At 42.0% G+C, this 16,628-nt stretch overlaps 1 protein-coding gene across 1 annotated transcript in view; it reads right to left on the reverse strand.

Moving 5' to 3' along the window:
• The window catches only part of CUL4A (cullin 4A), a 635,676-nt gene that overhangs the window by 416,691 nt on the left and 202,357 nt on the right, over nt 1–16,628 (reverse strand). Inside the window, exon 9 of the mRNA XM_069204675.1 lies at nt 5,626–5,693. Within this exon, the coding sequence (XP_069060776.1) occupies nt 5,626–5,693 (68 nt within the window). The remainder of the gene's footprint in view (nt 1–5,625; nt 5,694–16,628) is intronic.

Below are 16,628 nucleotides of genomic sequence, written 5' to 3' on the forward strand. Positions count from 1 at the left end.
CCAAGTGGGGGTCAGAACAACTTTATATGTCTTTTAAAAGCAAAGAATGCAGGCAACAATAAGATCTGAGACATTTTTAGGATGGCAACTAAGAGAGGTGATGCCATTTCCATTAACATCAAAGACAATCCTGAGATTCAAATGTCAAAAGACTAAGCAGGATTAGCCCAAGCATAATGTTTTAAAGGAGTCACAGAGCGTGCTACTCTCAACTTCAGTATGTTCCTCACTGGTCTACAATGCTGCCACATTCTTCAGATTACCACCACCACCACCATTCAACACTGCCAAAAGCAAAATATTGGCAATAGATGGACGGCATGAATAGAGACATTTGTAAATTTTGTAGATGCACTTCAAGAGGCTGGTAACAGGAAGATTATCAAATATCTCAAAAATCTTGCTGGTGATGGTGTTAAAGAATTCATAGAGAAAATGCCAAGAACTAATGATGTAGACACATACCATCAGATTAAGAATATGTTGAATCTTAAATTTAATCCAGTACCAAATGTCACAATGAACAATACTTTTTCAGTCAAGAACATTGAAGAGTTGGCGAAACAATAGGTGAATTTGTGGTAACACTCAAGACACTCATCAGAAACTAAGTACTATGAATTTAATGATGAAGACGTTGTCAGACTTAGAGTTATCAATGGATGCTTGTCCGATTCATTCAGATGATGAATGCTGAGAAAAACTATTAGCCTGGTACAAGTGTTGATGGCTGCCAGAGCTGAGGAACGTGCTGAGAGACAAGCTGCTGACATGGAGGCTGGAAGTGTCCAGGAAGAGTCTATTGTGAGTGTGAAAAGCAATTTGAAACAGAAGACTGAAAGAGACAAAGTGATGTCTACATGCAAAAAGAAGGTGTGCTTCAGGTGTGGATTTGCGTTTCCACACGAAGGAAGGGTGTTCCACCACTGGTCAGGTATGCAAAGGCTGTGGTAAAGAGAACCATTTTGTGATGACCTGGAGAGCAAAGGAAAAAGTAAGTGTGTCATGAAGCGAAGACAAAATAGCTGCCATAACGTCCAGAAGCAACGTTCAATGCACATCCACAAGGCCAAGCAGAAACATCAGCTGAGGAAAATAGATACTAAACGAGGTTAATTGTCATCTAAATCACTGTTGAACACTTCTTCAGCCTTAATACTAACTGAAAGTGAAGGAAGTGATTCTGCCATGTCAATGTTGGCTTCAGAAAACCATGCACCTGTCTCACTGGTTTCCTGTGAGGAGAAAAATCAGTCAAAGAAAAGCTGAAATGTCAACGTAACAAAATCATACACTATCCTAAGTTTACACTGAAAATAAATGGATGTTCAATACCTTTCATCATCGATAGTGGTGCTTCGGTAAATATAATGCATGAAGAAAAGGACAAATATCTGTCTCCGTCACTGTGCCTTACCCTGTCCATGAAAAGTAAAGGTTTGTTTATGGGAAAATGAAATATAAGAAAACAAAGGTACAAGCACCAATCCAAGTGCTTCAAGGTACAGAGGCAGGTGCCTGCTTGCTCATTTTCAACTCAGCTGCTGACATGGGAATGATTTCAGTGAATTGCAACATGAATACTCATCATGCAATAAGTCAATTCCCTTCATTGTTTCATGGCTTAGAAAAGTTAAAGACAAAAAAAGTAAAACTGCATATCAGTGAGGAGGTCTGTCCAGTTGCTCCGAGACATAGACGAGTTGCTTTTCATTGACAAGAAACTGTTGAAAAGTAACTTGAATCATTACTTAAGCATGACATTGTGGAACGTTTCCCTCGTCCAATGCCATGGGTTTCTCCCAGAGTAGTAATGCCTAAAAAGGATTATGAAGGAGCTGTGCACATATGCATTGACATGTACCAGGCAAACAAAGCGATTGAACAAGAGAGACATCCTGGCCACAAATTGCTGACATGACTGAATGGTGCCTAAATCTTTTATAGACTTGATTTGACTACCGGTTATCATTAGTTAAAACTAGAAAAAAGCTGCAGACATTGACAACCTTTGCTACACATGTTGGCTTGTTTAGATACAAGAGACAGTTTTGGTGCGTCATCGGCTGCAGAACTTTTGAAAGACATCATACAACACATCATATAACCTGTTATGAATCCATTTAACTATAGTGATGAAATATTGGTTTTTGGCGCTACAGGGAAGGAGTTCTATAGAGGCCTCACACAAGTATGTTAATTACTCAATGATGCAGGTCTGACTTTAAACGCAAACAATTGTGAGTTCAATAAGATAAAACTGAATTTCTTTGCCATTGTGTTTTTTGATGGGGGCGTGACGCCTGACGCTGCAAAAGTCAAAGCCTTGACAAATGCTGAAACCCCCTACAAAATGTTTCCATGGTACGTTCTTTACTTGGAATGGCCAGGTACTGGTTCATGATACATATAGGACTTTGCCACTGTCAGTGCTCCATTTTGAGAGTTAAAAAAGAAAAGTGTTTCTTTTAAATGGTCAAGAGAATGTGAAAAGAGTTTCAAGAGCATCTAACACGTCATCGAAAATGCTACAGAAATGGCGTACTTCAACCCAAAGCTCAACACCGAGGTTGGCGCTAGCCTATTGGGTCAGGTGCTATACTTGCACAACATAGTGGACGCCCAAATGCAAGATGACAAATTGTGGCCTATTGTAGTAGAAGTTTGTCTCAAGCAAAACATGCTTACTCACAGCCTGAAAAGAAAAGCCTGGCTGTAGTATGGGCTTTTGAACATTTTCATGTATTCCTGTATAGAATCATCAAGCTTTGCTGACCATCTTCGGTAATCCAAAAGCCGAGATGCCTCCTTGAATTGAACAATGGGGACTATGCTTTCAATTACAATTGTACATCGACCAGGAAAGGATCAAAATAGAGCTGACTACTTTTCAAGAGTGCCTATTCAAGGTCATGCTACTCCATCCAAAATGGTTAGGGCCTACATCAATTTCATTGTCAAGTACACCAGCTGATGTATCGTTAGCCCAAATTATCACTGGTACGAGTCATGATAATGACCTGCTAACATTGAAAGACATAATTACACATAAGTTGTGGAACAAATATATTTAGCCACTCAGTAATGATGGTGAATATCAAAAGTACAAGAATGTTGAAGATGAATTGTCCATAACTCTGGAAGAAGTTATAGTACAAGGATCCTGATTCTGGAGAGTCTACAACAAAAAGTGATAGAAGAAGCTCACTAAACACATTGTGGTATTGTTGTTACAAAGAGAGCTCTCCAAGACTGAGTTTGGTTTCCATACCTAGATGAAAGAGTTGAAAAGGAACTCAAAGCCTGTCACATATGCAACTGCCTGTCAACCAGTTACTCACCATACTCTGAACATAACAGAACTCCCAAAACATGCTTGGGAGAGAATAGGCAACGACTTCTTTGGTCCACTGGATAATGGACATTATTTAATGGTGATTGTAGATTAATATTCACGTTTTCCTTATGTCGAAGATCGCTTCTCCACAACAGGAGTGAATTATCAAAAAACTTAATGGCATTTTTGTAACATAGAAGCTTATCAGCCACTGTCAAGTCTAACAATGGTCCACCTTTCAACCGGAAAAAAATTAAAAAAAATTGGAGCATCTGAACATAAAGCATCAAAAGATCTCACTATTATGGCCACAGGCCAATGGACTTTTTGAGCGCTAAGGAAAGCAGTGCAGCGTGCAACTCTTGAGAAGCTCAGTCTAAAAAACAGTACTGAACTCTACACCCTACTCGACCACAGGTGAAAGTCTTGCGACTTTGATATTCAGGAGAGCAAAGAAAACCAAAGTACCCCAATGGACCATAGAAGGAAATAGTAAAGAAAGCCTCATTTGTAGAAGGGACTTGGTTCAAAAGCAGAAAATAAAAGTGTATGCAGACAAGAGGTGACATGTGAAAGATCGCTCATTCCGAAAAGGAGATTTGGTGATTGGTCAACTGTTATGGAAAAAAAATCTGATACTCCTTACCATGCTGAATCTTTTCAAGTAGTGTCTACCAAAAGACACATGGTGACTGCCCAATTACCTGGGAAGTCCCTTACCAGAGATTCATCTCACTTTAGGCCTGTGTTTCAACTCGAGATGGTGAAAGAAAGACTGATTCTGAAAACTCAATGACTGGTGCTGATTCTTTACCTTCATTGGAAATCTTCAACATTGAGGACGACTGTTTACAGCTTCCAATAACCAGTTTGGGTCAACAGATCTAAGCACCAGGAAGATTAATTGAAGAGATAGAGTTGTACATGTTTCACTATATACGTATATATATGTGTGTCTCTCATGATTTTCTAAAAATGTGTCATTTTTCATTTAACAGAGGGGGACATGTAATGTCTTGCATAGAATTATAATAGAATCTTTCTGGCTCAACATGGACTCTGTAACAGTGTGTGACATAATCAATAGAATGTATGAAAAGTTGGTTTAGAATAGTGGTTCCCAACCTTTTGACTTCTATGGTCCCACTTTAGCATTACTGGAACCTGGGGACCCCTACGGAGTCATTATTCGAATCCAGGGACCAACCACCCCGCCTCCCCCCCACCAGATCACTTCTGGCAGCCTAAACATTGCCAATGATTTGAAACACAAAACAATAAACAGAAGATACAGAAACATGCATTCATCAAAACACATACACAAATGATAATACATTATATTTAATTTGCAAACAAATATATAGTAAAAAATAATTTTAATAAGAAGGTTGGAGCTTTCCTAAATTTAATTGAAGCCGAACATCGTCCATACTATATTCTGTTTGATGTACCTGCACTGCTCCCTTGAATCAATCTGAGGATACTAATTTAATTTTTAGCTACCAATTTCAAATTACCTGACAGTTCCAGTAGGTTTTACAATTTTCAGTTGTATATTTAGATGCTTTATATACACTTTATTAATCTGTTAATATTATTTAATTTTCTAGGCAGTCACATACCCCCAGAGGAGGCTTCGCAGACCCCCAAAGGACCACAGGTGGGAACCATTGGTTTAGAATATTGAAGCACACAATTACATGGACAGGAATACAGGCATGTGATTTACAGCACCTTGTGTGGCCTAATTAATCAGGGGTACCAGTCTGTGGAAAATGCTACACTGCTCACTACAACAAACACAGTGTGCTGGAAGAAGGGAGTTAACTTGGTGAGAGATTATCCGCCATAAGGAAAGGAGTGTTAGAGCATGCTGATTAGTGATTACAGGTAGGGTCTGCTGTGACAGCACTAAATTTATTTAAAAATGTTGTAATCACCAAATCTATTGGGTAAGAATAACACATTGAGGATGTGTAACTTTAACATAACATCATAGGTGGATACATTTTTGTTTTTAATTATTTAATTAAAAAGGAAAATAAGTGAGCTTGGGCCATGCATTTACAAGCACTAAATAAAACAAAAATATTTATTTATGGATAAGCAAAAGTTTTGAGACGTGGTTAGCAAAGTTGTAAGTGGAAACAGTATTGTGAAATGACAACTATCTTACCTTACGTAATTCAAATATTTAAACACTGAAATCAAGTACTAATAAATATATATTTCTTCCACATATATTTACTGATGAAAATGTTGCAACAATCTGAAGAAGCACACTTTACCTTTCTGAAGAATTGCTGCTAAGTGTTCACCCAAAAGCTGTTTTTCCACACATATTATTAGTGGTTTCCTGTGAGAGGTAGAAATGAGCTCACATGAGAAATGACTGATGATAAACACATATACCCTGAATTGTAATTTAGAAAATCTTTTACTGTAGCATCATCTGCTTAAATGTAAGGTTTAACCTTACGGCAGAGTGAGAAATTGGATCGTTGGCTGACTGGGGTGGATTCCCTGCTCAAGCAACAGCCACAATCTCTGTCTGGGGGAACCACAACAAGTTACTAAATTAACCTGTGCTTACCCCACTAGTAGCCTGGTACAAAAGCAGTCAGTTTTAACTTAGAAGCAATGTGTAAAGTATTCATGTAATAAAGTGAAAACATAATACAAGAAAATCATACACCAATTTAGAAAAAATAGAGTAACTTTAAATAAGTTATTGGACCACAAAACAACTAAAATTGGTAGAACCAGAGTTATGAATGTTTGAAGTTGAATGTGAATACAGCTCTGAAAAGATCAAAGCTCCAACAGTGAACATCTAGTCTCACGAGGCTGCAGCAAAGCTGAAAATTATGGCTGAATGTGAAGGACCGCAGGTCAGATACGAGTGATTTGGGCCCAGTCTATGCTTACCTTCGCACTTCGAAGAAGTTTTCTGGAAAAATGCTTGACCTGTACACTGTGATTCTCCAATATTGCTATCGTTCATATATTCACATGCTTATTTCTTCCCGGCTGTTATGGTGGGTGTCCGACGGTAATAATAACAAGCAGTGCAATACATAAGCATTGAAAGGCATAGAAAAGTCAAGGGACATTGGCAACCAATTCACTGTGTTGTATTAGAATCAAACTTCAAGTAATCAGAGCCAAGACCCATAAGCACTCTTCCCTTGCACGGTCACCATACCACAGGTTTCAAGCACAAGTGTTAAAGGAAAAGAATATACAAGGTATGTTGTGTTATGAGCCCTAATGGGGAGGTTGGAGGGTCACACGTGAATCTATGAAGGATATCAATATTGGAGAACCACAGTGTACAGGTAAGTGACCTGTTTTTTTATCCAATATTGAATCTTTCATAGATTCACATGCTTGAATCAGACTAGTAAGAAGTACCAAGTACAAAAGAGGAGGTGGATATGGCAAAACCACTGTTATATAACAAAATAATCATTTTATACAGAAAACATTAAGACAATGTAAAATCTATTACGCAGAAAATATCAAGATTTCTGTACCTTACTGAAAAAGACAATATAATATTGCTTGCCCCACCACACCATCTCTCTCTAGTCAGGGCACTGGAGATACACACTTAGATAATCCCTGCTGACACCCTTGGTAGCCTGGCACAAGCAGTCAGACTTCTCAAAAGCAGTGTGGAACGTTATTGTTCTAATACACACAGTAACACAATGAAAACACTACAAAATGGACACCACACTAGTTTAGTAAAATAGGCAATATTTATCTAACTCGAACAAGACCAAAACGACACAAATCTAACATACACAAGTCAAGATATGAATTTTCAAAGTAAAAAGAGTCTTACTCCATAGAAAACAAAGGAAACGTTGTTTTTACACAAAGTACCCGGTTTGCGTCAAAAATAAAGCCGCACGGGCGAGTGTGTGTTGGAAGTCAGCGATGCGATGATTTCTTTCTCGTCAGAGAACCTGTGCGTTGTTTCTTCTCCAATGAGCCACCTGGGTTGGAGTGGAGGGAGGAGTGGTCACTTACACATAAATGGGCTGTGCCTGCCTTCACACAATGCACTCTCCAACCCCCTGGTGTGCGTCTGGGGACAGACCTCGAAGGGAAACTGCACTTAAAAGATATTTAAAGGCAGCCTCCATGTTAACCTATGAAACAGATAGGCCTTGCAAGAGTGAAAAACTAATTTGGCCGTATTTCACTGTTAGGACATGTAATACACATCAGTACATGTCCCACCTTTAACATACACTGCACCCTGCCCATGAGGCTACCTAGGGCCTACCTTAGGGGTGCCTTACATGTATAAATAGGGAAGGTTTGGGCCTGGCAAGTGGGTATACTTGCCAGGACAGACAGCCCACACAGACATTGCAGTGGCAAGTCTGAACTATTTACAGGGCTACTCATGTGGGTGGCACAACCCGTGCTGCAGGCCCACTAGTAGAATTTGATTAACAGGTCTGGGCTCTCTAGTGCACTTTACTAGGGACTCACGAGTAAATCAAATATGCCTATCATGGAAAAGTCAATAAAACATACAATTTACACAGGGGGCACTTGCACTTTAGCACTGGTCAGCAGTGCTACAGTGCCCAGAGTACCAAAAACAGCAAAAACAGAGACCAACACACAGTCAAAACATGGTAAGATAGGCAAAAAAGACAGGGGAGCCACGCAAAGGATGCCAGATCTAACATGTGCCCCCGCCCTTCAGCTGAAAGTGGGAGAACTACCCAAACTCATGGGAGTTCTCATCACTAAGGCGGAAGAATCTGGACAGACCATCAGCATTGCCGTGTTCTGTTCCAGGGCAGTGTTCCACTGTAAAGTCCATTCCCTGTAGGGAGACAGACCACCTCAACAGTTTTGGGTTCTCAACCCTCATTTGCATTAATCTTCTGAAGGGGCCTGTGATCTGTCTGAAACAGGAAGTAAGACGCAAACAAGTAGGGTCTCTGCTTCTTCAGCACCCAGACCACAGCAAAAGCTTCATGCTCAATTGCACTCCACCTACGTTACCAGGGAAGTAACCTCCTACTAATGAAGGCTACAGGCTGATCTAGCCCCCCTTAATTTAGCAGTGACAACACTGCTCCTCCACAAGGCTCTGAAGCCTCAGTCTGCACAACAAATTCTTGAGACAAGTCAGGTGTCTTCAAGAATGGGTGCCGTGCACACAACTGCCTTCAGGGCATCAAAAGCTGTCTGGTTGTTTCTTGGAAGTTATCTCTGTTAAGGGAGCAACAGTGGTGCCATACCCCTTAACAAACCTCTTATTGTAGCACGTGAGACCTAAAAAAGGCTCTCACTTCAGTCTGGGTCTTGGGGGCTCCCAAGCCAGAATAGTATCAATCTTGGGCTGTAGGGGTGTCTCCTGGCCACGCCCTACCTAGTGCCCAAAGTACACTACAGGGCCCTTCCCTATTCAGCACTTACTAGCCTTTATAGTGAGGCCTGTCAACACTTTACAGACGTGCTGCAAATGTTCCTCCCAAGTGGAGCTGAATACAGCAATGTCATCCAGGTAGGCTGGGCTGAAATCATCCATTCCAGCCAACACCTGGTTAACCAGCCTCTGAAAGGTGGCAGGAGCATTTTGCATCCCAAAGGGCATCACCCTAAACAGGTAGTGCCCACATGGGGTAGAAAATGCAGACCTCGCCTTAGGCCTCTGAGTCAGAGCAATCTGCCAATACACAGAAGTCAAATCAAATTGCTGAGATGCTGATCAGCCCCTAACTGATCAATGAGCTCATCAGTTCGGGCATCGGGTGCGAGTCAGTTTTGTGGCCACACTGAGTCCCTGGTAATCCACACAAAACCTAAGTTCTCGAGTAGCACCAAGAGCAGAAGCTTTTTGGACCAAAACCACAGGACTGGGCCAAGGGCTACTGGAAAACTCAAAACCCCAAGAGCTAACATTTTAGATACCTCGTCCTTTATGTTGGCCCTAACCTTGTCAGTCACCCTGTAAACCTTATGTTTCACAGGTGGACCGTCCCCAATGTCCACATCATGGGTACACAAATGACCGACCCATGAGATCAAGGAAAACAATGAGGCAAACTGTCCCAACACCTGAAGACAGTCCCTCTGTTGCTCTGGGATCAGTGAGGGGGAGAGGTTCACACCCTCCAGAGACACATCTTTCTCCTTAGCAGACGGCAGGTCAGGAAGAGGCTTACTCTCTTCCTCCACCCCATCATCTGTTGCTAGGAGCACTGTCACTTCAGACCTCTCAAAGTGAGGCTTGTGGTGGTTCACATGCAGGACCCTCAAAAGGTTCCTAGGGGTCCGCAAGCCCACCAGATAGGTGACATTACTCTTGCATTCGACCACCTCAAAAGGTTCAGTCCACTTGTCCTGGAGAGAGCAAGGCTCCACTGGAGCCATCACTCACACTTTTTGTCCAGGATGAAACTTAACAAGTGGCATTCTGGTCATACCACTGTTTCATATCTTCCTGGCTTGCTTGAAGGTTCTCCTGGGCAAGCTTCCTGAAGCAGGAAGTCTGGTTCCTAAACTCTTGCATGTAACTGAATACATCCTGTGGGGGCTTACTGGAGGCCTTCTCCAAGCCTTCTCTAATCAGACTCAGAGGTCCTCTCACAGGGTGGCCAAACAACAGCTCATAAGGGTTAAATCTAAGACCCTTTGTGGCACCTCCCTGTAGGTGAACAGAAGGCATGGTAAGCGGACGTCCCACTTCTGCCTCGAGGGCTCTAACAGGCCCATGATCATGCCCTTCAAGGTGTGGTTGAATCTCTCAACCAGACAGTTCCCTTGGGGGTGGTAAGGAGCAGTAAACTTGTAGGTTACCCCACACTCCTTCCACGGAGACTTCATTTAAGTAGATATGAAGTTGGTACCCCTATCAGATACCACCTCCTTGGAGAACCCCATGTGAGTTAAAAAAAAAAAAAAAAAAGGCATCAATGTACTTCCAACCAAAGGGGCAGTGATGGAACTCAAAGGAATGGCTTCTGGGTATCTGGTGGCATGGTCCACCAAGACCAGGATAAACCTGTTGCCTATGGCTGTCTTAGGATTCAGAGGCCCCACAATGTCAATACCAACCCTTTCAAAGGGGGTGCTGGCAACAGGAAACGGTTGGAGGGGAGCTTTACATTTCCCTCAACTATTGCCACTTGCCAGACAAGTTTGGCAAGACCTGCAGTGTGCATCTGAGTGCCTTCACATTTGGGGCCAATAAAAGTGGGTAACAAGCATCTCAAAGATCTTGTCCTGCCCCAAATGTCCAGCTAAAGGCCCATCATGAGCCAGACCCAGTAGAAAGGCTCTGAAGCGCTGGGGTACAACCAGCACACGGGCTGCCCCAGGCTCAGCAACCTTATGTTCACTATATAGGAGGTCATCCTCCCGATAAATCAGATGTGAACCAGACTCCTTGCCAGACGCCTGGTCTGCTGCCGCAAGCCCTCCAGAGTGCCTCACATAATGCTTCCCTGGTAGGTCGCCCCTCTTGCTGCCACCGAGTCAAGCTCAGGGACCTCCCCCAGTTCAGCCACCTGTTCCCCTGTAGACTCCAGGGCATCCTCCTCAGGTTCAGCCTCCTCCCGGACAGTGGGAACCTTCTTGGGCCAGTTTCCCATGCCCCTTGTCCTTCCTCCTTCTGGCAGACACCTTGGTCACTTTCTCAGCCTCCAGGGCCTCCTGATCACCCTGATGGGCTGCCATTGACCGGGTGGACACACACATCCCCCATGCCCAGGCAGGCAGACCCAACAGCTCCAAGTGTGACCTGTGTTCCACCTCCTAGTAAGGGGAATCATCCAGGTCATTGGCAAGCAGAAAATCTACAGGCATGGTTGAACTCACAGCTACTCTCAAGGCACCTGAGACCCCCTCCCATTCAAAGGGAACCTGCGCCACACTGCACAGGTGCTCGGAGTTTGTCTACTGCAACTACTTGGTGAAGTGCATGGGGAACTACCTGCTCTTCAGACACCAGGTGACTCGTCACTGTCGTCACACTGGCTCCTGTGTCTCTTAAATCCTCCACCCCTCTGTCCATTCATGGTCACCCATTGCTTGTACTTCTTAGTGTTCTCAGGCACAAGGGTCCTCTGGACCACCTCACAGTCCACTATTGAGACCAGGGTTATCTCAGCTGGCTCCCACCCACCTGGAACCAACTCCTCCTCAAGAGCCACGCTGGCCAAACCCTCTGATTGACCACCAGTGGGTGCCGGTGTCCACTCGGAACATTTGGGACCCCCCTCACTTGACCTACTTGGTCACAAGCATAACACCTGCAGGGACCCTTCTCTGCAGGGTTCGCTGTAGAGATCCATGGTTTCTTTTCAACTGGGGGCTGGGAATCCTTATACTAGGAACTAGGTTGGGGCCCTTTAAAGAACTCACCCTGTTTACCCATAACCCTCATTTCTTCTGATCGGGACCGTGTCCACCCTTGGCATGGTCTCACCCATACCGCTTCCGGTCCCTGGTAATCTCCCAATGGTCTGCTTCCTGGGCAAGCTTTCCGGGGTCAGTCAGCTTGCTGTTAATTAGGTGCTGGTGCAGCTCTGGAAAACAAAGACTGTATAAGAGCTCCCAAACAATTAAGTTATAAAGCCCCTCATAAGGTGTTTCCGTACTGCCCTTCACCCAACCATCCAGTGACCTGCAAATTGAGTAAACACATTCCAAACTGGTTTGGGATTCTTTCTTTTTGTAGGACCTAAACTTGTCCTTGTACTGCTCAGGAGTGATACCATATCTTGTGAGTAGGGCGTCCTTCATTAAAGAGTAGGTGAGTCCCTGAGGATCCCCTGCGGATGTCAGTGTACCTCCCCTCTACCTCAAAGTGCTTCTACAGATCCACCCCCAATGTGCTTCAGGGACCATGTTCATGTGGAGAGCAGACTCGTACCCCTCGAACCACAGATAGATGTAATTCTCTCTCCTGTAATCCTTCACCAGATCTTTAGGAATGTGTACTTTCCTCTCAGGCTGCACTGAGGTACAGTTGCCACTATCTCTACTAGACTGACTCCTCTATATCCAGCTCCCTTAAACTGAGCTCATGAGCCAAGAGCATCTTTTTCTCTTCAATGGCCAGCTTCCTCTCTGCCATCTCCCTCTCTATCTTAAGCTTCTCGAACTCAAACAGGAGCACCCTCTCTGCCTTGCAACACCTCAGGAGTTAGACCCCTCCCTCCAGGCAGAACAGGTACATCCACTACACCACCTGGATTACTCTGCACCTTCTCACCCTCATTCTCCTCCTCTGTGTGTCTCCCAGCCTCCTTGGCTGCCACCAGGGCTCTCAGTGCCTTTTGCAGCTCCTCCTTCTTGGAGGAGCTGTTGATTGGGCAGGCAAGATCCTTACAAAACTGCTTCAGTTGAGCCACTGTGTAATCCTCCAGTTTCTTCAACTCAAAAACAGCCTTTGTAACCACAGCTGGTGAATCCCCAGATTGAGACATGTTGGCAAGTACATAAAAGTGCAAAGTTCCAAATCAGTTCAGAGAGTTCCCAAGAGAAGTTCAAAAATCACAAAACACTTAATCACTGTATGTCAAGTACAAATGCAAGTTCTATCCTCACGGTTAATCACCAATGTTAGAAATGGGGTTTCGGGATGGGAGTCAGTTTGCTCGCTGTCCAAGCAGAGACCCTCACTCTAGTCAGTGCAATGGAGATTCACACTTGGATATCCCCTGCTTACACCGTTGGTAGCATGGCAGAAGCAGTGTCAGGCTTATACCAAAGGTAATGTGTAAAGTATTTGTACCAACACACACAGTAACACAGTGAGAACAGTACAAAATGGCAAAAATCCAACATACACAAGTCAAGATATGAATTTTCAAAGTAAAGAGAGTCTTACTCAATAGAAAACAATGGAAACATTGTTTTTACACAAATTACCTGGTTTGCGTCAAAAATAAAGGCGCACGGGCGAGCGTGCATTGGAAAAGTCAGCAATGTGTTGATTCCTTACTCGCAAGTGAGGCCATGCGTCATTTCTTCTCCGGTTGGGTAGGCAAAGCACTACTGGAGCCATTTATACACACAGTTACATACCCCTGTACTCACCAAATATACTTAAACATCCTCTCATAGTAGTACTGATACACTCAGATATGCAGACAAATACTTACACAACCTACTCACACATCCACACAAGTACTCCTTTAAATATGGTTGAGGCCTACTACTGCAGAACATGGGTGTGCAGTTTTTCTATCAGCTTGAATTGCCATTAAAAAGGCTGCTTGTCAATCACTAAACTCTCCTTTTACTACTGAAAGCTGACTACTCAGCTAGACTGTAGTTAGGCCATAGAGCAGGGTGCTTTGCAGTTATAAGATAAAGCATGTACTTTTAAGTTTCCCTAAGTTAGATGTGCACTTGCAGACTTCTATGTGCAATTATGTAGGCAGTGTCCAAACTATACCTCGACTCATATTAACAAAAGGATAAAGCCACTGACACATCCAGTCAGCCGCCACTGAGAGAACCACGTAGACTCATGCACACACCCAGATAACAGTTATGTTTCCAGCAGTATTGGAACTAGTTGCATACACAGTTACATAACCCTGTATTCACCACATTTACTTAAACATCTGATGGGACACTCATAGAGGTAACAATACACTCTATCACAAATATAGCCAAGTACTGAAACAATCTACTCACCCATCCAGATAAGTAGTCCTTTAAACACAGCTCAGTTCTACTATTACAGAGTCTGAGTGTGCAGTTTTACTGCTAGCTCAAGTTGTTATTAAAATCCATTTCCCAGGCCTTAAAGTCTACTATTAATACAAATGACTCAATCATCACCTAGACAATCAGTGACACATATGTACTTGGCAGTGAAGACACTGAGACACCAAATTAGTTCTATTATGTAGTGTGTTGCTATTTTCTGTAGAGCTAAATGTATTTCTTATTTGATTTGCAGATATCCACTTGTAATGAAAACAGAGAAATCTGAATGTGTGATAAGAGACAAAGAAGAAAGAAACAGAAGAAACAATGGTACCTAATTCAAACTGACAGTACAAAAGACAGATAAGGTGGAGAATGTGGACAAGACAATAAGTACAGCTGGTGAGGGTACCAAGGACTTCATGAAACACTTATGTCTAAAATTGCAAACTGAAAAAAAAAAACTGTCAAGTAATAACAGGACTTGAAAATCAAATGATGAAGAGGAAGGACTACATGCTTCCAAAAGTAGGAAATGTAATAAGGAAAGACAGAATTTGACATGGAGACAAAAACAATTTAAGGAGATAAGAGTAAAAATGTTTCCAACTGGAGTAAATCAAAATGTACTAAAGAAGATGAAGTATAAGATGAGAAGCCTATAGTTAAACAGAAGCAACATATTGAGAGTATAGTGGACAAAGCATTTTCTTTGAAGAGGAAACTTTTTATCCTCTTATTAAGCAGAATTAAGACACTGGACAAAACAGTACTGTGCATGAGGAAAAGATTGTTGCGGGAAAGGCTCATTAAGAGAGGTGATGTTTGTGAAGTATTAAAAGGTGAATGAATGCATTCATCTATCACAAAACCATTTTTAATGAGGAGAGCTACTTGCAAAATAACACATTAGTGCATGCAGTTGACACAAGTGGTTGTTGCTATGGAGTAAAAGATACTCCCACAAAAAAGAGGTAGTACCTAGGAATGTAGAACAAGTGATAGCTGAAGAAGTACAAGGAAGGCGTGAACAAGCTGGCTCCTGTGTACAAGTGGAAGTGTACTAGTATTTGTACTGACCATCAGAAATCAAGTGATAATTTGAAAACCTTCCTTAGAGAATCTTCCTAGAGAATTCTGAAACAGAAAATTAAAATGCTTCAAGGATTATATCCATGTAAAGTTGGAAAATACACTAGCTTACAAAGCCAATCACTTGCATGTCTTTCAAAGAAAGCGTATAAAAGTATTTTTCCTCACTTCAGAACGTTAGCTGTGCATTATTCAAGAACGCAAAATTTAGTATGGAGACTTTATTATGTACAAACTCCAGCTTTATGTTCAAGAAATAAAGCTCAATTACATGATACTGTGGCAGAGGTTGGGAACGTTTGTGAAGAGATTCAGTTTTGTTTCTTTGGTCCTGAAAAAGAATATAGGGAAAATGAGAGGTAGTGACTTCGAATGTACAGGACACAGAGATCTGTATTAAAACATTTAGAAAGAAGATAGGAAAAGTCAATGCACTATCTTCTGAGAAATCTCAGTATGTTTGTATTTGTTGTTGCCGTACTCACTGCAAAAACCAAACTCGGAATGTAGTTGTATGATCTAAAACTGAGCACAATAACAGAGATGAGTGGTAGGAATTTGGTGCATATCTTTTTGTAGAAAAATGCTTTGATTTAGCCATAAAGCAAACAATATCTAAGTATTGTTATGATAAATTATAGGATAATAAAATGCCAGCTAAAGCAATCCATAATAGATTACAATTGGTACCAATCACATTAGAACTTGATCAATTAAATGTGTAGGAATCAATTCTAATACAAACTGTATCCCTTTCAAGCAATAGTTTGAATGGAGCCAAAGACAGGAAAACTGCCATCAACAGAACCACAGAAAGGACTTAAAGGAAGGGTTGTCCATTTACCTTTAGATTTTAAAAAAAAGTTGACACTGTTGGTGTTAAGATGTAGATGAACCCCTCATTCAAGTAAATGGAGTGTCCACTAAAAGTAAAAAGAAAAATAAATCTGGCACGAGTTAGTGGATGGGTATAAAGTAAATACAGCCACATTATACTTGAAAGAAAATAATGATTTTTATAACAATATTGATATTATTGGAGATGTAAGTTGTATCGATGAAGAAGCACTACATTCAAGTAGACAAATAGGCAGATGTTAGAAGAAATATAGAGCACTTCAGTATCCATCCACTTCATTCAGAAGATGTTGTTGGGGATGCCACTGATCTGTATCAAATGCAACAAGTTAGAGAAGCTCCAATGAACGTATATGAAAAACGTTTAGAGGCCCGCTGCTTTCTACAGCTACTTCCCACAGAAATAGGTGACCACTACGATGACCAACCAATACAAATACCAGCAGCTGAATACAGGTCAACAAGACTATATTCAGAGGACCCTAGATTTCACCAGTGTATTCCCTATATATATTTAATCTCTTATTTGAGAGTGACTTGTCAGGACTGTTTTATGCTGTGAAACATATTCTGAAGACAGGAGTTAATCTGAAAAAAAATCTTTCTGCAAGGTATTATGTTGCTAAAATACAAGGTACGG

This window comes from Pleurodeles waltl, chromosome 8 (assembly GCF_031143425.1).
Source record: "Pleurodeles waltl isolate 20211129_DDA chromosome 8, aPleWal1.hap1.20221129, whole genome shotgun sequence".
In the NCBI taxonomy this organism is placed as follows: Eukaryota; Metazoa; Chordata; class Amphibia; order Caudata; family Salamandridae; genus Pleurodeles; species Pleurodeles waltl.